At 28.3% G+C, this 22,408-nt stretch overlaps 1 protein-coding gene, 1 long non-coding RNA gene and 1 other non-coding gene across 6 annotated transcripts; 2 read left to right on the plus strand and 1 right to left on the minus strand.

The window, feature by feature from the left end:
• On the plus strand, window positions 1–3,090 carry LOC126901089 (innexin inx2). The gene has a single exon (XM_050677314.1). The coding sequence runs from the start codon at window positions 391–393 to the stop codon at window positions 1,468–1,470; it is 1,080 nt and encodes a 359-aa protein (XP_050533271.1). The 5' UTR covers window positions 1–390; the 3' UTR covers window positions 1,471–3,090.
• Window positions 3,091–5,880: 2,790 nt separating this feature from the next.
• Window positions 5,881–16,197, plus strand: LOC126901097 (uncharacterized). 4 transcript variants are annotated; one of them, XR_007702978.1, is made up of 8 exons: window positions 5,881–6,479; window positions 6,987–7,104; window positions 10,521–10,610; window positions 11,383–11,527; window positions 11,592–11,945; window positions 14,036–14,605; window positions 15,077–15,960; window positions 16,028–16,197. It is a non-coding gene; the product is annotated as an uncharacterized LOC126901097 (long non-coding RNA). The 4 variants fall into 4 exon arrangements; XR_007702977.1 differs by lacking the exon at window positions 16,028–16,197 and having other exon boundaries at window positions 5,883–6,479; window positions 14,036–14,211; window positions 14,349–14,605; window positions 15,077–15,731; XR_007702975.1 differs by lacking the exon at window positions 16,028–16,197 and having other exon boundaries at window positions 5,884–6,479; window positions 11,592–11,779; window positions 11,871–11,945; window positions 15,077–15,731.
• A 3,230-nt stretch (window positions 16,198–19,427) lies between these two features.
• Trnak-uuu (transfer RNA lysine (anticodon UUU)) lies at window positions 19,428–19,500 on the minus strand. Its single transcript has one exon. It is a non-coding gene; the product is annotated as a tRNA-Lys (tRNA).
• Window positions 19,501–22,408: the final 2,908 nt, after the last annotated feature.

The raw sequence follows: 22,408 nt of genomic DNA on the forward strand, positions 1-22,408 counted from the left end.
CGAACCAACAGTACGATTTCATTCCACGAGAAACTTCCGAGCGGCTTGTGTCCGTGTTGCTATTACGCGTTTGTGTGTTCCGTCCGCACCCGCCGCTGTGCGTGTACAGTTAACCGCCATCGTTGGCCGTTCGTCGTCTCGTTTCCCCTCCAAACGACGACGCTCGCCGCGTAAACGTGATCGGGGTAAAGTTCGTTTTCTACAATCATATCATTCCACTGCCGTCTTAACGTAAGCGGTTTTATTTTAGAATAGACTTTTAACTTTTTTTACATCTTTATTTTAGTGTTTTCTTCTAGTAGTCATCATCGTTAGTTAGTGTGCGCGCCGTCGTGTTCGTCGTGTGCCGCCAAAATATTATTAATTGAGTAAAGTGTCGCCACCGCCACCATGTTTGACGTGTTCGGCTCCGTCAAGGGGCTGTTGAAGATCGACAGCGTATGCATAGATAACAACATATTCAGGTTGCACTACAAGGCGACCGTCATTATTTTGGTGGCTTTCTCATTGCTAGTCACGTCTCGTCAGTACATCGGTGACCCAATCGACTGTATCGTCGATGATGTACCCCTTAATGTTATGGACACCTATTGTTGGATTTACTCTACGTTCACCATTCCAAATCGGGTGGCCGGTCGCATTGGCAAGGATGTCGTCCAGCCCGGTATAGCATCTCATGTAGATGGCGAAGACGAAGTTAAATACCACAAGTACTACCAGTGGGTGTGCTTCGTTCTATTTTTCCAGGCTATGTTCTTTTATTTACCCAGGTATATGTGGAAAACTTGGGAGGGTGGCCGTATCAAAATGTTAGTGTTAGACCTTAACTGCCCAATCATCAGTGAAGACTGTAAAAATGACCGCAAGAAACTGCTATTAGATTATTTTGCCACTAATTTACACACCCAAAACTTCTATGCTATTAGATTTTTCCTATGCGAGTTCCTGAATTTTGTAAATGTAATTGCTCAAATATTTTTCATGGATTATTTTCTGGAAGGTGAGTTTAGTACGTACGGTTCTGATGTATTGCGTTTCACCGAGATGGAACCTGAAGACCGAGCTGATCCAATGGCTAGGGTATTTCCAAAAGTCACCAAATGTACATTCCACAAATATGGTCCATCTGGATCTATCCAGAAGTTGGATGGTTTATGCGTGTTACCATTGAACATTGTAAATGAAAAAATCTATGTGTTTTTATGGTTTTGGTTTTTGTTTGTGGCTGTACTCAGTGGTCTTAACTTAGTGTACCGTACTGCCGTTGTGGTCATGCCAAAATTCCGTTTATTATTGCTGAGAGCTAGATCTCGCCTTGCACCTCAAGATGAAGTTGAAACTATCACTAAGAAATGCCAGATTGGAGATTGGTTTGTTTTATACCAGTTGGGAAAAAATATTGACCCATTGATCTTCAAAGAACTTGTATCGGACTTAGCAAAAAGGCTGGACGGTAAGGAGAGTGTGTAAATGTGACTTGACGGAACAACAATCATGTATTTAATTACTCAATTAAACCAACATATTGTTAGCTTAGGAAAACACTGTTGAATGAATGAATAAGCAATAATTTAGACAATATTTTTATTTTTCTATGTTCTTTTTACCCTAAATCTCCATGCAGTACTAATTATTATATACTTTTTCAATTTGAACTTTCAATAGGAGAACAAGGGAATTGTGCAGTTTTAAACAAAAATGTTGTTGTGTTCATGATTAACCTAGCCGGTTTTTAAATTATTATTGACAATTCGAAGCTTAATATTCCACAATATATGATTTATTATTATATATTTTTTATCATTATTATTAATTTATTTTTATTTTTTTTTTTTTAACTATAAACATTTTAAATGTACAAAAAAAAAAAATATTGTTGGTCTCATTACTGTTGTACATAAATTAAAAAAAAATTTATAACTGCTGTGACATTTACTTTAAAATGGTTGGTTGCGGATTGTCTATATTTTGTATAAATTCTTTTAGATGGTGTTAAAATACAACCATTTATTGTATTTATGTTGAGGCACTAAATAATATCTGTGGTTTCTTTCATAGGAAAAACTATCAAATTTTAACAACTTGAATTTTTTTGCATATTGCTACTTTTTTATATTAAGTAGGTATTCTTACTCATTTATAGAACTATTGCAATATATAAATTAATGAAAGTCTTAATTGTCAATTATTGTTTGTGTTAAGACATCATGTCCATCCATTATTGAAGTTCATTCAAAGTTTGTTATCATTAATGAGCGTTAATCTATTAATACAATCAAAACGTGTATTTTCTGTGTCTTCCATTTTGAGCAAAGAATGTGTTCACAATTATATCATCATACATTCCATGTGTGCTCAATAATAACAAAATATTTCCTTAACTAAAATAAAAACCGAATTTTGCACAAATGATGTACAATTTATAACTTGTTCTTTTTTAAAATTAATTTGTAAATATGTCAAAAATTTTGGGCCTCGTGAATGTCGTTTATATTTAAATTTTATAAACATTATCATGAAACATATGTGATGCTAATTAGCTGTAATTTTAGATTTAGTAACTGATTTTTTTTTTTTTTTATCCTAGATGTTTAGATATTATTTTTTATTATAAATATATTATTTAAATATATATGTTAACAAAATATTCCATAAGTGCCTTTTTGTACTACATATATTAATATCTTAATGTACACTTGCACATATCGAAGAATTATTATGTACTCTCAAAATTGATTATTATTCAACATTCCATTTTATATGTTCATACAGTGTTCACTTGATTTAAAACGATTTAAGTGTGCCTTATATGCATAGAACATTAACATTGTGTCAATTAAGCCCAAATTGACTGCCAATATAAGACTATTAGATACTTTTGTTATACTTGAGACAATGATATTTGAAATAACGTTTGATAAAAGTAATGTATTCAGTGTTTCTTTTTTATAATTATTTAATTAAAACAAAATGTACAGAAAATATGTAATGATATGAAGCCTGATTAAAATCTACACTATCTGTGTTAGAGGTATTTTTTGATATATTTGTATGTATTTACTACCTAATAAATAAAATATGTTCAATATATTTTTATTGTTTATTTATTTTTATTCAATCTTAAATAATAAGGTAGTATAACTTTAGTAATGTCTACTAATTTAAATATAGTGCAATGCATTAATAGAAACATTAAATAGATTGTATGGTTGTTTGTTACAATGGATTTAACTTGAAGAATAAGTGGTTTTTTAATATATATATATATAAATCTAATTACTAGTTTATTGAACAAATTATTCTAGTTCAACATTAAGATCATTTACTTTTACATAATAATTAGTTATAATCATTATTACAGTAAAGATAGTATAATATTACATAAAAAAATTACTATAGATTATTTGATGAATTTAACAATGAATTGTACTTTGTTATATAATTCCTGGTTGGATTATATAGATAATGATATAGGATCAAAAAATACCTACTCAAATAATCATTTTGTTCTTGGAATTTTTGAAAAGTTAAGTGGCACATGCAAAATTACTGTATTAGTCACTGGTAAAAATTTAAACATTTTAAATTAAAATATATTAATTTCCGATAATACATAACTTGTTGCAATGTCCTCACGCCTATACATCTCATTGACTTGATATAATTGTCGCAGAATCGCACAGTAGTATACTCTTTAGAAATATTTTTATTATTGTGGAAGTTTCATGAAAACGGATTAATTAATACTTTAAACAATAATAGTCATTTAAAGATACTGGATACTTTTGATTACTACGTATATATTCACAGAATCTGCGAGATTCAAAAATAAATAAGAATAAAATAAATATTTTATTTAATGAAAATGTTTATTGAAACAAGTTAATATGATAATAACTCCATCAAAAAATACGATAGACGTCGCAGTTTGTATGGGTAAGAATGAAATATGTAAGCTACAAAGTATTATTGTAATAAAAATCACTACCATAGATCAAATTTCTGTGTATTATGTTAGAAATAGAATTATCCTAATTTGAGTTGTCACGTTATGCTACTATGTTACGCATTTTCTATTTCATTTGCAGTTGAATTTTTCTAAAAAGATTTCAAAGTTGAAAAATATAATTCTACCATGCAATTATAATTCTTAATCAAATTTAGACCTTTTATTTTATGTTAAGGACAATAATTTCTTTTTTAACTTAATTAAATTTATTTTCATAAATTTACACCAACTAACTCAAGTTGTACATTTTATTTCCGTAGTCTTATAATATTATAGTTGAACAATGTGACAAATACAAAATATACTATAAACAAGATATAAAAATTAAATTAGAATCTATTAAATTAAATAGTCATTAAAAATATTATGATAAGTATAAAAATTAATTTTAAAGTCTTTGAATTATAAATATTGAAAACGCATTTTCATTTATTTTTAAATACTTTAAGCGTACTTAAATATTTTCATTTTAATTAGTCGATCAAAAAAGAAACCGTATATGCTATAAAAATGAAAACTAATCATTTCTTATTTTGACTTTCTAAATTATTTGATAGCGTGGCATATTTTTAATAAAAAAAAAAATATGTGTTCAAATTTGTACTACATTTATACTTTAAAAAGTGCAGCCTTGAATTTATCTAGTCCAAGGTAACAATCAACGTTTCCATTAATTATTTATAGTTCCTTTAAGAACGAAAAAATTGCTTTAAAAACTACTCTATTGTACGTTTTCTCCTTGCTCTACTCACACGGAAGTCGATCACTATTGATATAAATATTATTTAAAGGACATCATCTTCATTTCATTTTGGAAAAACGCTGTTCCGGTCAATACAACATTATAATACATAAACTAGCATAGATTTACGACTAAAAGTAATTATATTTTTTTTTCTTATCGCTCCTGGTCTTCAGAGGTTCAAATTCAAGGTTTGCCGCTCACAAGACAAGTATCCGACTATAATAATACCTATTATAGTGACAAGTGTACTACTGGTCGGTGTTGTATCAGTTTAAAAAAAAAATTCGTTCCACATACAAATAAAACATTGTAAGATGTTTAAAGAGTACTTTTTATTTAATTTATTAATTTTATTAGTAAAGTTTATAATGTTTTCTCTAATTTTTCTATCCAGTAAACATGAATATGCATGAATAAGCAAAACTGCAACTCATGATGTGACACAACAATTTTTATTATCTCCTACAAATGTTTATCCGTTACAAATATTTACAGTGATTACGATTACCCTAATATACCTTCAAAAACTATATGATAAAGAGGAATGAACTCCTATGGTACATCACTGAAAATAACTTAACAATGATGAAATAATTTTCCTAATTAAAATACACTAAGACGTGATTCAAACAGAATGTAAGTATCCATAAAAAAATAAAAAGTAAAATACTGTTAATTAAGCCACAAATCATTATCAGTTTTTTTCTCCTATCTTCGTTTACCGGTATTGTTTCGATCACCTAATACTATATCACATAATACCACAGTGACTTACCATATCGACCTGGATACGATTAAAATGTTTTCCGTGGCTGGGAGCACGACATTGTTATTTTTAACCATTGTTGTACCCAGACATAATATATTACAAGTTCTCGTTTAATGTAGGACTCTCGTTTCATTATTACTCTACTACAATATGTTTGACAAAAAGTCATCAGACTTAAGCTAAAAAATAAACCTCGCTGCCTTCCATTGGTGAATACATAACCAGACTCTGTTGCTTTAGGAGGAGCACCATATGACGTGTATACTTTTGTACATATCTCTGCCCGTATCCTTCCTCTCCTATGTAAACCGGTTCGGTCGTGTGCATGTTCTGTATGCACGCACGTGTGTACAGTGTACGTCTTGCGTGTATAGATATATTATGTTATCTGCAGTGCCGGTGACCGGAGAAGGAAGAAAGGACAAGAAGTACACATAGAACACAGAACCTACACAGCGCATTGAAGAGAGAAATGTACCTACAACTAAGCACATAATGAAACCTGTCTAAACGAATGAACCCACAACTATCGGATATTTCTTCTCTATTGCCTTCTTCGACGTTTGTGAGTCATATCATGTGCGTAAAAAAAAATTCCATCGAGTTTTAACTGCCCCTGAAGAGATAGACACACGGCTGTGACGACTTCATTTCGTCTGTGTACCATCGTGATGACGGTTCACGTTGTACCAGATTGTCAGGGTAAGGTATACCTGTAAACCATAACACGTTGGCTATTGTGAATTCCTCGAAACACGAGAATCATTCGTCATGAAGTGATGTGTCAAACGGAATTATTTGATCTACAGGTATAGCACCAACCTAGTTTTAGGGACTACTTCCTCCCAGCAGGATTCGACAAGATATACAATAGAATATACAAGTCATATCCTTTCCGCTGTTGTCATGAACTCAATAGGATATTTTCTGCTAAAACATTCTCACGTCCAAGCAAAGTACGTTTAAATTTGAATATCGAGTGGGTGTCATGTTTGGGTTTACTAAGTTATTTGAGCATTAGGTCTTGTATGAATTAGTCTTGAAATAAAACCTCGTTTAAAAGATTTTTTTTGGAGGGATGAAGTGAACAGTTTTGCTCAGCCTTTAAAATGTTAAAAACAAATTAACTACTTAATAATCGTCAATTTTCGGTTTTAAATATATTTCATTATAATGAATTCTCTTTAGTATAAGAAAGCAAAATTTGAATTGCAATATTTTAGCCATAAAATAAAAGCAATAACTACACTTATAGTTTATAAACGATTTCATCGTAATTCTATAGACATTTATTTAAGGTTACAAGTGATCAAGACAAAAACTGGATTCCATCCCATATCTTGCCAATACGATAGATTTTTTGTAAATGGCTAATTTGTAGAATTATAATTTTCTCGATTATGTTTGCACAAAATAACGTTATATTTCATGCTATTGTCGCTCAAGTGTACAATATGATCTAGGTGGTCGAACCGGAATGGATAATGCGTTGGAGGTAGTCGTTGTTTACGAAAAGATCGGTCGTTCATTGATGAATACATCCGAACCCGAGGCTTGTGTATCCGATAACTAAGAAAAAAGGTACTATTTTGTTGAATGTATCACAGCGTGGGCTTAAAACCGCACCATTAAATAATCTAGTATTATATTTTTACATAATTCAGTAAAAAATGATTAGATAGTTACCCGAATTGGATATTTTCTAGGTTGTGTTGCACAACATTACATTGTGTTTTTGCACATTCTTATCACGTGCTTCGGCGGACGATATCGAATAATAATTAAAATTATAGTAGAATTTTATTTATGAAAGTGTTATGTCCAATTTGTCAATAAAATAGGTTCACATAACTGCATTAATAATAGTTTTTGATTTCTTATAAAACAAATTGTAATTGTAACTTCTTAAAGTAATTACAATAGTTTCAAATACAACAGCTATAAAAAAAACTGTATTATATGAAACAAAACACTATTTAAATAAGATTCAGGGATTATCCAGAGCATTAATTTTTATCATCACGTTTCATGTGCTAGTGATGTCTAAATTGTGGGAAAGCATAGCGTACTTATGTATACAACTAAGAACACAGTAACCTTATGACATGTCAATCGAATAAAATATAATGACACAGCTGTTCAAAAGCTGAGATAATATATTGTGGCCTAAGTTAATAATAATTATTATTTAACTTGCTGTTCTAAAATAACGAGGACGGTCGAAATTTTTAGTTTTATATGTTTATTTACATTTTATTTTTTTCACCTTTGAAAGTTATAGATAATTTTATTAGAATTGAATTTTAGGCTTAACTTTTTTATCTAAAATTAAACTTATTAAACGTAAAAAATATACATAACTCATCAATTTATAAAATTTTATTGCACAATACCATTTTGAGCAATATATTTTACGTTTAATTTATGTAGTATCTTTAAATGAAACCCCATAAGTTGTGAAATTTTAATAACGTAACATTTTTTATTTGAAATTTGACTTAAAAATAATAACATGACATCTTAATTTTTTTTATACATCGCGTGTGTTATTATTAAAAATAATTTTTATAAATTTATAAAAAAAAATGTGTACAATGTTTTACAATAAATTTTTATTTTCACCTAATACATTTATGTCAAGTAATTTAAAATATAATGGTCTAAATATTTAAAACTAAATATAATAAATATATAAAAAAACACAAATTATTCTGTACGTGCAGAATAAATTTTAGGTCTTTCTAAGTGTCTATTACATTATACACAAAAATGTCTATATTTACCGACTATAATAAAGTTTTAGTTTTTATTGATAAAATGAGATCAACTTATTAAAGAAATGTGTTCAAATAAAAAAAAAACGGTTTTTTCCGGTACCATTTAAACTGTATTAACTCTAATATCACTTTTAAATATTTGTTGATATCAAAACATCTAAATATATCTTGTTGTTGTACGTTATATAATGTTTAAATCTAATAGAAACATAACTATATTCAATCCATTTATCTATATAGTTTTATCTATGTCTACTATTTACCTACTATTACTAAGAGAACAATTAAATATACAGTCAAATAACAACATTAATATTAGATAGTATTACATAAAATTATAAGTGCTGTTGAACACTTTTTTCTTTTGATTTAATGAATGTATTTATCTATGCAGATTTTATTTCAATTGTTACTAAAACATTAAAGACTGTTGTTTAAAAAGTTGCAATTTATATATTTTTATTGTAAACGATAAAGTTGCTAGTATACCAGCTCATTTATTTCTAGTGGGAAATATTTTATAATAAATTATAAAATATTATATATACTTTGATTATCTATTTTAAAATAGTTATTTTTGTCTAATATACATATAATTATTTATAATCATTCTATAGAAATATTTACAATGTATAGTATATAATAAATGTTCAATTTAAATTAAAATTTCACATACAAATTTGTCAACGTCCACGTGGGGTTTGATGACAAACGAAAAATCTATCAAGTTTAAAACAGCTAAATTATATATGTAATGAAAATAGTCCACGCGAATCAAAGATAAGTTATTTCCGGTGATTGAGAGTCTATGGTTACTTGGCAATTTTCGAAGTGGGTTTTTGTATTTTGTGACGGCTGTTTTTTGTTGGCTTGTTGTTTCCGTTCATTGCGTACCACAAGTATATCAAATACGGTTCACAGTAGTGTTCGCGTTTTTATAATGATTTCTTACTCAATTCGTACCATTGCATTCTATTATCAAAATATCAACGCAATATCTATTCGTGTTATGAGATTATGTGTTTAACAAATTGTACTCTGGAATATTTTGTTTTATGTTTCGTTAAGAGCAGGATCTTTCTTTGTCATAATATTAGTCCACTTATAAATATTTACAATTGCATCTAATAAATTATGGCAATAGATGTTTAGATATTTATTTACCAAAGGCAGTGATGTGCATTGGTAGATTGATAAACAAATTCAAAAATTTACATTAAAACGCGATCAAAGATAGTTTCCTAAAGGTTCTTGACATAACAATGATTTTATTTATTGAAATAAATGATCAAAAAAATTTTTAATATAAGTTTTTGAGTTTTATAAATTTATTATAAATGATAAATTTTATTTTATTTTAGCACCGAGACTTAGTATTAAGCATGTACAAAAATCTTACTAAAAATAATTATTTTTAAATAATTTAAAAAAAAAGTAGGAATTCAATATTTTTGTTAGACTGGACACTTTAATATATATATATATATTCAGTTAGCGTGAGCTTTAAGAGCTAAGAGTTCTGAAAAATTTTTGAAAATTATAGACCGACTGAGCCATGGCCCAATTGGTTCCACCTATGTACACAGTGAATAAAATTAACCCAGAGAACACATAGTTTTTCTGAGTTCAAGTCCTTTGAATCTAAGATAGGGGCTGATTGCAATACACTACTTGCCAAAAATCATTGTTTAATTAAGTCAAACATTATTTAAAAAATTGAAGATTATTTCTTGCGTTGCCTTTATTTTTCCACCTTATCCGGTTATTGTATTGATACACATCTTTGATGTGTCTGTCGTGAAAAATAAATGTTAATGCGAAAAATTGAATAATTAAGACTAAATGATTTTATAAGTGGGTAGTAATTTTTTTCCTACTCATTTTTGCTTAAAGAGCGTATTGCTTTTTTTTGCTTAAAGAAACATTAAAATACAAGCTTATCAATATCGGAACGTAAAATACAGCGATTACTTATATTCAAGTAATAGCTGAGTTATGATTATTTACCACAGAATATATGAGATTCATAAATCTATGATATTACTTAGACACACTAAAACACGTGAGACGAGGTAAATGAGGTGAATTTTTACATTAATTGTTGGGATACCAAACGTTTTTAGCATAGATTATGTTTGATTGGGAGACTAATGTCGATGAAATTGTTAAAAAATAGTATATATATAGATATATATTTATAATGATATTCTTTGCGTTTAGGTGATTCCCATCGTATGTTTAAATAAAAACGACAATGTTTAAAACGACTAAAACCGGATTTTTGCGTTGTTCTCTGAAACGGCCACAAAGGTAAGATAAAACACAAAGCGATAGTACAAAAAATCACACATGTTTGTATTGTGAATATTTTTCAACTTCGATAGAATGTCAAAATGAGTTATACGTGACGTGTGTGGCAATATAACTCAATAAAACTGCGAACGTTTTCATTTGTCTATAGATACGAGGGGGAAAATTGATTATGATAAATTAAGAAAATAATATTAATAATTGTTCCATAACCTACACAACAATATATGGTGCTTTGGTTATGTTGGTGTTATGTGTTTTAAGTTTAAACTGTTAAACACTCTTGAGAATTCAATAACGTTGGCACGGGTCCACTAAAACCCAAAATTATTTTGAAAATAATATTCTTAAGATGTACGTATGTAATGGAAAATAAATAAATGCAATATTATTATTACATTTCTGACAATGGTCTTATGACGGGGCCCAGTGTTGGGGCACATAACTCTCGTAGTCAATTCTTATGCTTAGGTAATATACTTAAAATAATCGTGATTAAAATCGGTAAGCAACACAAATAATCGGCTGTTAATCTTAACATTTTTATTCAACTATTTTAATAGTTATCTTAGTGACGATAGTATTTAAAAAAATTAAATCGTAATTTAGTGTTTTAGTATAATATATATTCGGAGTACAGTGTAATTAGAATAATATGACCTCGATTAACACATGTTATTAATCGTCGACAATTATTATTGACTATCATTAGCGTTTTGGGTTCACTCTAGTTAATTTTCCAGTTTCTAATTTATATTGTTTGGAATTCTAGCTCCATCTAGAAAAATCAGAGGTTCTATCAAAAGGTCAAAATTATTGATAGATGTATTAAAAACTTATATATACATGACGCTTAAAAATTGTCTAAAGGAGTGTGTTGAAATGACGCAGATATACATGCCCTGAGCAGTAACACAGTAAGCATTTATACTATTACTATGTATGATTTGAATATTGAGTTCTAATTGTGCGATTAATTAGAGAAATACTACGAAATTATTGTTTGTACTCTTTTGACAATAATTTGTATGTTTTCAACATGCAACAAATGAATGACCAGTAAAACTCGACACAGATTGTGCCATTAACTACTGTATTGGTGACCACAATTGTGATTACTATTATCGAGATGTGCACGTTTAAAGTGGAAGCAAGGCCAAACACCTCCAGTAGGTTGCTAACAGTGAAGTGTTAGCAAATTATAACATATTAACCAGTTGTTTGACACTAGAGTAAAATAATTTCTGGTGATATTCATAGGTGAAACAATAGTTTATTTAATTATGGAAAGACAAATAGACATCTGACACGTGGCAACATCTCCTAATCCGGAAGGTACATAATGTAGAACATTTCTATTAAAAATAATTGTCTATTTTATGTAAGTTTTCTTTATTGTCGTTACAAAATATCTATTATCTCATATAATATAATTAAAAAACGATAAACGTTTGTATTTTCTTGGACGGCTACCAGAATTTATAGTCAATAAATGTTTTTTATGTTTTCTAAAACACTTCATCGTCTTCATAAAAAATGACCCGAGTGCTTGCTGAATAACAAATTTAACACGATTGCATGACAATAGTTGTGTAGTTTGAACGGTACTCCTTTAAGAATATATATAAGCTTCAGGTGAACATAATTTTGTATCAAGCACGTTATGAATTTAATTCAAAAGTCGGATTTACTTTGATTCAATATTTTTAATAAAAATTATTTACTGAAGTCTGGACGTATATGTGTTGAAAAAAACAGTTGAATAATACGAATATAATGTAAAACTTATATTGTTGGCATATTTCCAGTTGGTGCACGTGTGTTACTTACAAATTAAAAATATGAATAATAACTCGTGTAAAAAGAACATAATTTTAAAAATATATAACAATTAAATAATTGGATATTTTAAAAGTTAAATGGAAAAATGTCGACTTACTTAATATTAACTTAATATTCTTAGAAAAGAACATATATGAGCCTTGTGATGGTAACTTGTGCAGTCCGACGGAGGAAATAAAAAAAAAAAAATGTTTAAATAAAACGGTCAACAGTGTTTAAAAATCGAGTTAGTAAAATTCGACATGGACCTGGGGTGGTCGTGTCTCCTAATCGGGGCTTGTGTAAGTACAGTTCAAAGAGAATGTTATTTGAATGGAGAATTTTCCGATGACAATATGAAATGAATCAAGTAGTGGCGGTTGTTGGCAAAATCACGAACTTAATTAGGGTAAATCGTAAGAGAATAGTAAACACACGCCCTCGTGTATTAGATATTTAATGCCACGTATTTATGCGTTATTTCTTGTGCATATTAAAACGGTATTATACTTATTAGTGGACTCGAACCGACTCTCGGCACGACCGGTTGCTGTTGCTACTTACGATACGCGCCGAGCGGAGGCTGCACCCAACAGGTTCTTTCGGCTGCGCACCAGCTGAACATTGTGTGTTCATTATTCCTGTGTTGTGGTGCCATCTGCATTTCGATAAAAAATGTCCATAACTTTTTCAAATAAGTTTTCATATGCATTTTACTTTACGGTTTCGGAAGACTCTCTATATGCCCGTGTTAAATATTTTATTCGTGGCACATATAACTCTGTTCGATGCATCAACCGAGTACACATTTTTATAATTCTGTTTCGAATACCACCCACCCATCCGTGCCGCACTTTTAAACAATAATAACCATATAATGATACGATTAGTGATTACTATTTTGAGGAATCTTCGACGTAGCCCAACAGATACAGACAACCCTGCAAGTATGCCCACCACCTCTTTACTAAGTGCGCATTCGTTTTCCGGCCGACTAATTGGTCGTGAGCGCAGTAACAACAGCAACCCTGACCGTGGCCGGCCGTCGCGTTACAACCAGAGGGCATATATCCATCGGTGTATGTCTGTGATGATAAATACGCGTGATGATAAGTGACCGACAGCCGTGTGTGCGAGTATTTCTCAGGGGATAATCGGATGGGTTACCGTGGGAACGAATCTCAAAGATTAACTGTGGTGGTGTTACATTATAATATTATTATTTCAGCGATGTAGGCGCTCGATTAGGTCTCGAAAACATCGATTGTGTGTGTTGTCAAGTGCAAGACTAAAAAAAAAAAATTATGTACTCTTCGGGACTCGTATGTTTTAGTGTTATACAATTGAAATAGGACATGATCATAAATTATTATTACCATTCTTCAAAATGACAAGTGAATTTTTACCTTCTTACGAATAAAAATACCAGATAATTTATGACCAAATCTATTTTCTATCGAATTCTAGGATAGTTTAGATATTTCAGGTAGTTTTTAGCTCAAATGCGATAGAATGTAAGGGACGTGTTACTATTTTCCATTTGCTTGTCTTAGAAATGTTTATGTCGATTTTTGATAATTAGTTTATCATTACTCCGTTTTTAGTTGAAAAATTGGATTACATCTATGGCCGTTGATATCATTAGCTATTTTATAGTGATACAGTTTAACGTAAAATACTTCACCGGGGACAGATAGTGTTGTATCACGCGATTTTAACACAAAGAAACAGAAAATTCTACAGGATAGACACATCCGGTCTTTATTTTTAAAACTACACTGTGCGTAACGTATCAGTTTTTTTTAAGTTATGGCGTTTATAAGTTAGCTTCCATTTTTTTAAATTTCTTTGTAGACTACATGTTTGGTCAATACTTATAATTAATACAATAATTCCATTTGTTTTTATCTGCTACAGAACAAAAGGATTTCAATGCGAACGTATCAAGTTCAATATAATTCTCAGTGGATTCCGATTATCATTACCCATTTCAGGTAATATAATAGCATTTGTTGTTAGGCAACACAATAGCGAAACAACCAGAGTATTCATGAATACATTATTATAACTATTGCAAGTAAGAAGATGTGTTGGGTTCTATGTCTTGTACATCGATAAAGGCTATTGATCTCATGGATCCTCATAAGAAATTAACAAAATTAAATAAAAACTTAGTATGCATATTTTATTTAATAATAAGTTTAACACTAATTTTTTTGTAACAAAAATATTTTTTTTTATTCAGCCAAGGGGTATAATGCGTTGTTAAAACATTCAAGTAAATTGTACCACTTTACTGTGGTATACTTTATCAATCATACCGATTGATAAAACATTTTAGATTCATAAAAATACCCTTGAGTTTACAAATGTTTATAAGTATAATTAATTATTTACATTTATAAAGGAGGGACTATAATTATATACAATATGCAATTTGTGTTTTATACATTTATCACTTAATCATATCATCATCTAATCATGGAATAAATACGTGTTTTTACCGATAAAACATATCGCTCTCGAGACAAACTCTAATTATAAGTGATTTCTTGGTAAATTAATTAAACGATAATATTTGTAATAATAATAATAATCCATACATTATAATAATATAATAATAATTTATAATATATTATTTACAGACGGTAATATTTATTCTTGAGGTTGAACGTTCATTTGAAAGCATCTGTAAAATGATAGCGCCACAACAATAATTATATTTAAAATTTAGCGTCATGTTATTATGTTAATTATGGATACAAACAATCTTTAATATGAACTTCGAAATGTTTATATTTTTATACGGTTAAATTAATAAAACGTCAAAAAAATGATTCTTGTATAAGGATAATGTCTTTAAAAAAATTAAATATTTAAGTGAGAGTTTCATGGATAATTTATTGCCCTACAATCAGAGCTGGATTAAAATCCATATGGGAAGGGGGCCCATAAAGTATAGTAGCGATAGGCAACCATAAAAAAAGTGATGAGCAAAATAAAAAAACCAGAAAAACTGTTCGTCACTTATCATGACATGCTTGTAAAATACGAGATAGGCCCTTTAATTTAGGTTTGCCTACAAAAGGTCCTTAATAAATAAATAAAAATTTTTTTTTATTACTTGTTTATCTGAAACTCAAGAACATTAAAGAAAACAAATTTAATTTTCAGGATGTTTTTTTATTGAGAAATATTTTATTTTATATATTTCATATAGGGAAAGTTACTAAATTTTAACGATTGGCGTTAGTGACAATCAGCCAATGCCTATTATGCTAATTATGTAACTCGTTGCGGTGAAATTCGAACTGAACTATTTAAGTTCAAATTATCAAGAAATGACATTTGTATTTAGAATCGGCATTTGGTTATGTTTTATGTACTGTCATATCCTTGGCCTAATAGTTTTAATTGAACTGTAATAGTGCGTGTTTAAGTTCAATTAAAATTCCAAACTTTGACAGCGTTTGTGTTGGTTGTGAAATTCAAGATGTGTTGTTGACAATGTAATAAACTGTGAAAAAATGTAACTAATATAAGATAAAAGTCAACATTTACCATTAAATGTTTGTGGATTAATATTTCTTTTATAGGTTTTACTAAACAACTCAGCAAAATAAGCGTACAAGTCGCGTTAAGAAAACCCTTGGAACAACTATATATTTTTATATATGTGCTCTATGAAATTGTTTAGGCTATACATTGCTTGATAATGTGTTACCTCAACGATTTTACATGGAATTTATTGCATTATCTACCTAGTGAAAAATTGATTTGTGGTGTTTTATTGAAATCCCGTTAAAGTCAGGTGTCATAATACTATTCGAGTTTCCTGTTTAATGAGTTTTGAAGGTACATTACACTTGCATTATGTTGTTCATCCAAGTTTGTGGAAATTACGTTGTTACTTATGCCCATTGACCATACACTCAACATACCTACTTATTTTGCTGCAAACTGGTAGCGACCAGCGGTATGCGGTACGTCAGACGACCATCCTTACTGCTATCTGCCGGCCGTCTGTAGCTGTAAGCAGACAAGGAATACCGGNCAGACGACCATCCTTACTGCTATCTGCCGGCCGTCTGTAGCTGTAAGCAGACAAGGAATACCGGTTTGTAGGTATTTGGATTTTTTTTTTTTTATAATATTCTTGCTGGCACTTTATACTATGCTAGTCATGACATTTCTCTCTTTACACACATACACACCTACAAATGAAGCGATAGAGACTGATTGAAATAGTATTATGGTGGTGGAGGTGGCGGTTGACTTCTGGTCTTTTTATAAGAGACGCAAAGCGCAAGAAAAAAACTTACAAGTCGAATTCCTCGAAGGCAGGCAGCAAAAAAATGTTTTTGTTAATACGTATGATGATTATAACTACGTGGGTTTTCATATTGCATGTTATTAGTTAACTTACCGACCAGACAATCGCAAAACAGTCTCAATGAAAATTGATGATTGTCAGTTTTTATAACTCGATGATTATTGTTCAATTGTGCAAGAGCACTATCACAATTTACTTTTGTTTGATATTCGCATACATTTTATAATTTTTAAGAATCAGAACATGTTTTATTTCTATATTCCATCGTATCAAATTATTTTCATAATTATTTATAATTGGACTTTGAGTGGTTGACCTTTCAAAGTTATACTGTTAATCCGTAATCACGTTAGACTATTTTAAAAAGAGAAGAAAAACTACTATGAATTTATTTGTAATTGAACTAGAGGCATTTTCAGTGGTATTTTGTATTTTCTATATTCCCTTTTTAGATGAGGGCTATTAAATTTTCTTATTTTACAAACTACTGGAACAATACACTGTAAATATTGTTCATACGATTTGCTGGTTAATATTCAAAATTTGATAAGCAAGACAAATTTTAGATGTTCATGAATATATATTTATATATATCTTAAAACGTCATCAACTAAATTTTCTATTGGGGTATTGCAATGGTAGAAAATAATTCAGCTGCAAAACGTGTGGATAATAGTTTATAGAAGTTAATAGTCTTAGTTTTATTTAGTATATATATATCACATGGAATTCAATTTTCGACGACTACTACCGTCTTGTAGAATTGATGAATATGACCGTATTATTTGTAATTGACTTGAGGGGAACTTAGCCTACGCACAGTGCAGTATTTACATAGCGAATACGTTTGAGAGAAGTGAACGTCACATGACCTGATAATCGTTATCCGTTAAAATACTGTAAATGAATGTTCAAAATATTTATAATTGTCCAACAAATTCCATGAAATCATTTTTTATAAAAAAAAAATAATCAATAAATTCACGTAGTAGACAAAGCAAAAATACTATATGAAGTAATGGTGTTTCAAATATGACAAAAAAAACTTAATTATATGTTTTATTTTTAAAGGACAATAGTTACAAGTTATTGTGTTGTATGGACTTATTGCCTTGTCTATTTATGTTCACTTTTTACTAATAAATAGTTAATTTTTTTTTAGAAATTGCCTTTGTTTTGTAAAAATATTGCATACAATATTATGTAAATAAATATTTTCTATATTAATATTATAAGCACGTCGTGACCTATATTAAAATTGTTTTTTTTGTTTTTTAAATTTCTTGAAAATGTGATAAATCAATACTTTTATTTAGTAATGTCTTATCGGGAGATGAGATACAAAGAAAAATTGTTGATTTCAAATAACTTGATAATTAAATATTAGTGTTATACTAATATTTATATGAGTTTATAATATTTATATAAAAATGGAAATATTCTTAACAAGTATTCAGTTGAATGTAAAGGTTAGACTTATTTGTTTGTTAGTGTTAAATTGTATTTCCTTCAGATATTAATTATATTAATAATATAATTTATTTAACATTGTCTATTGTTTTTATAGCGATCCGGTGAGGTGGTGTCACACTCCTTACTTGGAAATTTAATTATTTTATAATATATAAGAGGATGCTACCAAAAAATAATTATTAAAAAAAGGTTTCACGATTTTAAAAAATTAATCAACTGGGAAAAATATATTTTTTATCCCCCATATTTTTTTAAATGTTATAAGACATGTCATTACTATTATGATTTCATGGAAAATTATGCAAAAGATTAATATTGCAAAAATAATATTTTTCTTATTTATTAATTGTATTTTTGTAATTTTCCTTTTTACTCTTATAAGCATCTAGCTTTTGTATAAACAATTTAAAAATTAATACTTTCAGTAATAAAATTTATTTTTTTTATATATAATATTTGATATAAAAAATGGAATTGGAAATTACTCATGATATAGATCACAGGTGAGTTTATAGAATTTTTTTTAAAAATATTATACAGATTTTTAATCGAGGGCAAGAGCTATAGGCTTATTAGTTTCTATTTTTATGACGAAGTATAAATGCATGAACTTTATAAAATTAAATCTTTAAAGTCTAAAAAGCCTAGAATAAAATTCCTTATTAATGTATTAAAAATTGATTATAAGTTAAAGTAACCATTTACCATTTAGCTCACATTATGGGCTAAGGTCATCATCTCAGTTTGGTTATCAAAATAATATATTAGTTGAAATATTACTATTAAAATGTTTTTCAATTATGTTATTATTCTAACTGTTTGCCAAAAAAATATTACACAAATATTTATTTAAGTAGTCTTTTGTTACAAATTAAAAATTTGACCTATTATGGTGTTCATGAATAAAATAATATAGTTTTATATTAGTAATAACATAAAAAATAAAAATAGAACACCTATCAAATAAATAATAAGGATCTGAAAAATTGTCTCCAAATTTAAATGTGTATAAAGTACGCTATCTGTTGGATCTTGTAATAATGACTTTATAGCTCATATTATTTTTATTTACATTTACATTAAGTTAATTTATTCAAATTATTACTTCAATTATATTATATTTTCAATACTTGTAATAAAATGTAAATTTACTATTTCAGAAATTATGTAAAAAATGCAAAAAAAATCACCGCCCGGACAGGGACTTGAACCCTGGACCCTTAGGTTAAAAGCCTAATGCTCTACCGACTGAGCTATCCGGGCTATTGGCGTTTTCCTAGAGAATTACATCAATTAAGTTGAATTATTTTGTTTAATAATTATTTTTCATTTATTATGTTTATTATTTGAATTTAAAAGTTTTTATAAAATGCATAATGCTATTAAAATTCTTGACGAAGTATTTGAACCAAATTTAAATGACGAATACGAGACAATATCAGTACAATAATATTTCAGCACCCAAAGCCAATATTTTTGGAGACCCAATTTTTTTTTCATTAAGATTACGAGAGCATATGCATAGAGTAAAACATGTTATTTCTTCCTCTTATTTTACAAGTTATCTTTTTAAGGATTTAAAGAGCGTATACCATAATTATGGTACATGCTCCCTTATATTAAGGTAGGTAACCCTCTAGAAATAACAATCAGAAATATTATACGATTATTTACGAAAAAAATGTATTCAAATTGATAAATATCTTAGAAAGAATTAAAAAAACTATTTTCGCAAAATTTTGTATTGGCTTTTGAAAATAGTATAGTTTATAAAAATTATTATCTGGAGAAAATTAAATAAAATAAAATTGTTTATTTTTTGCACTTCACTAAAATGATATTGAAAATTGGATTATCATGGTGAATTTTTAATAAATGTTTTAATTTCTTCTTTTTGAAGTATCAATGCATTTCCCTTATACCTTATAATTAGAGGCGTAATTAAGATTTTTATGCACTGTAGTTAATATATTTAAAATATTTTAATGGTTCAAAGAATTTCATTTTGTCAAGTTTTAGTTGATAGAAAAGTTTTTTTCATAAAATAATTGAAATAAATAAAAGGTCAATTTCGTCCAATATCCCTTAAATGTCACTTAAAGTCGGGTTAATATATTTAAATATTTATAATATAATTAATTTTAATTAAAAAAAAAATAATAATATCGAAATTTGCTGATTTTAAAAATTGTAATTTTTTTGGAGATTCCCCCATTTACAGGGAACGATGAAATTTTTTTTCAATTTTTATGGTAACGTTTTAAACGAGATACGATTTTTGATCTTTCGACGTATAATTGAAAGAAATTGGTCCGGCGAGAGCTGAGGAAAAGTAGCGTCAAAAAAAAAAATATAGTAGAAGTAATATCTTCTCAGCATTTCGTCGAAGCTAAAAAAAATTATTATTTGTATTTATTAAAATTATCATTTAGAACGTATTGTACAGCAAAGAAAATAAAATTAATGATTTTTCGTTAAACATTTATTCTCTTAAACTCATAAAGTTTTATGCTTACTACGTCTTATTGATTAAATGCTTAATAAAATAATTTTATCGTAGTTTAGATAAATTTATATTTTCTTGTTAATTGGTTATGCAGTTTGCATCGTCATACAGATTTATATGCATAATTTGCGTCCTTAACTCAATAACACACGTTAAAATAAACAATATTCACTTGATATAAATAATCTAGATTTTATTTTTTGTTTGAAATTGTCATTTTTGAAATTGCGTGCAATGCATAATATCACAGACGCTGATACACTGCGTTATTCTGTTTAGGTTGTGTCATTTAATGTAATCAACGCGTTGTGTTTATTGAACTAAGGTGTAGAATTTAAAATAAAATTTGATCTGCCGTTTATTGTTTTAATTTTTGTTTAGAAGCCATACGTGTGTTCAGTAGATTATTATTATTAGGAGATCTGAAGATAAGAATTCAATAAAAGGCAAGATGTACTTATTGCACGAGGCTTATATTATTGTTCACATTATCAAAACTCTCCCTAATATTACATGTTTGTTTTACACATATTTTGTGTATTAGTTGATAATTGCTAACAAAGGATATAATGTTACTAAGGGATATTACCAATCTAATCGCAAAATTGTTAAAAATTGAAGTTTTTTAAAGGTAAACGTACGTGACTATATGGAATTGTAATTTGTATTATTCCATTGTTCAAACATTTTTGAATACTAGAGAAAAATAAATTATTAAAATATTGTATTATTTTCAAATATTTTTAACACTTCTTTAGATTTTTTTATACATAATTGCATGTGATTTAGCGTGAAGGTTTAGAGGGCTTGGTGTAGTTAATTTAATTGAGCTATTCAACGGTATAATCACAAACTCATAGCTAGCATAAACTTATTTTAAATTTGTTAATGTTTAAAAACTAATTGATGCACTTATTTGACTATTTAGATATGCATTTGAGTATTTTTATTGTCTTGTCTCTTAATTTCACTACTTCGTTTTGAACATGTATAATATAAAGTTTTAACTTCATTAACACTACTCATCACGATTTACGAAATCAGTCTTATAATATTACGGGATAATCGTTAACGACCATTTATGTGACCTTAACCTAAAAATTGTACTCGTCAAATTGGCTGATTACTCCATTAGACTAATTGTAATTATATTATGTTAGGTGCGCGGACTATCCGCGTAAATAATAAAACTTAAAGTCTGTCAAACATTTAGTGTATGGTGTGCCTATGAATTAATTTTTAGATATTTGAACAGTAGGCAAATTTTAAATTTATTTGAAGTTATTGTATCGTTTGTAGTCTATGGATTGAACTCATTATATTGGTTCATAGTATAATGAACTCTTGTTTTTCACAAATATATAATGGATATTATGTAATAGTTATATATATTTTTTTTAAATCCTTAACATTAATTTTTGATTCATTTAAACTAATATAAATAAATTTTTTGTGAAAAATTGAATAAAATTATTGTAAAATGCACACAACAGGCTTTATTATCAAAACGGGTTGTTATTGGATTAGATAATAATAATTGTTGTTTACTATTAATGATTAATTAATATTCAATTATTATAATTGAATAATATTCGGATGTATTAATAGATAGAAGTACAAAATTGAATTTAACAATTTTGTAAAAAAATAAACGTTTTTTTTGCA

The sequence above is a fragment of the Daktulosphaira vitifoliae genome, unplaced genomic scaffold (genome assembly GCF_025091365.1).
Source record: "Daktulosphaira vitifoliae isolate Bord-2020 unplaced genomic scaffold, ASM2509136v1 Scaffold_3, whole genome shotgun sequence".
Taxonomy (NCBI): Eukaryota; Metazoa; Arthropoda; class Insecta; order Hemiptera; family Phylloxeridae; genus Daktulosphaira; species Daktulosphaira vitifoliae.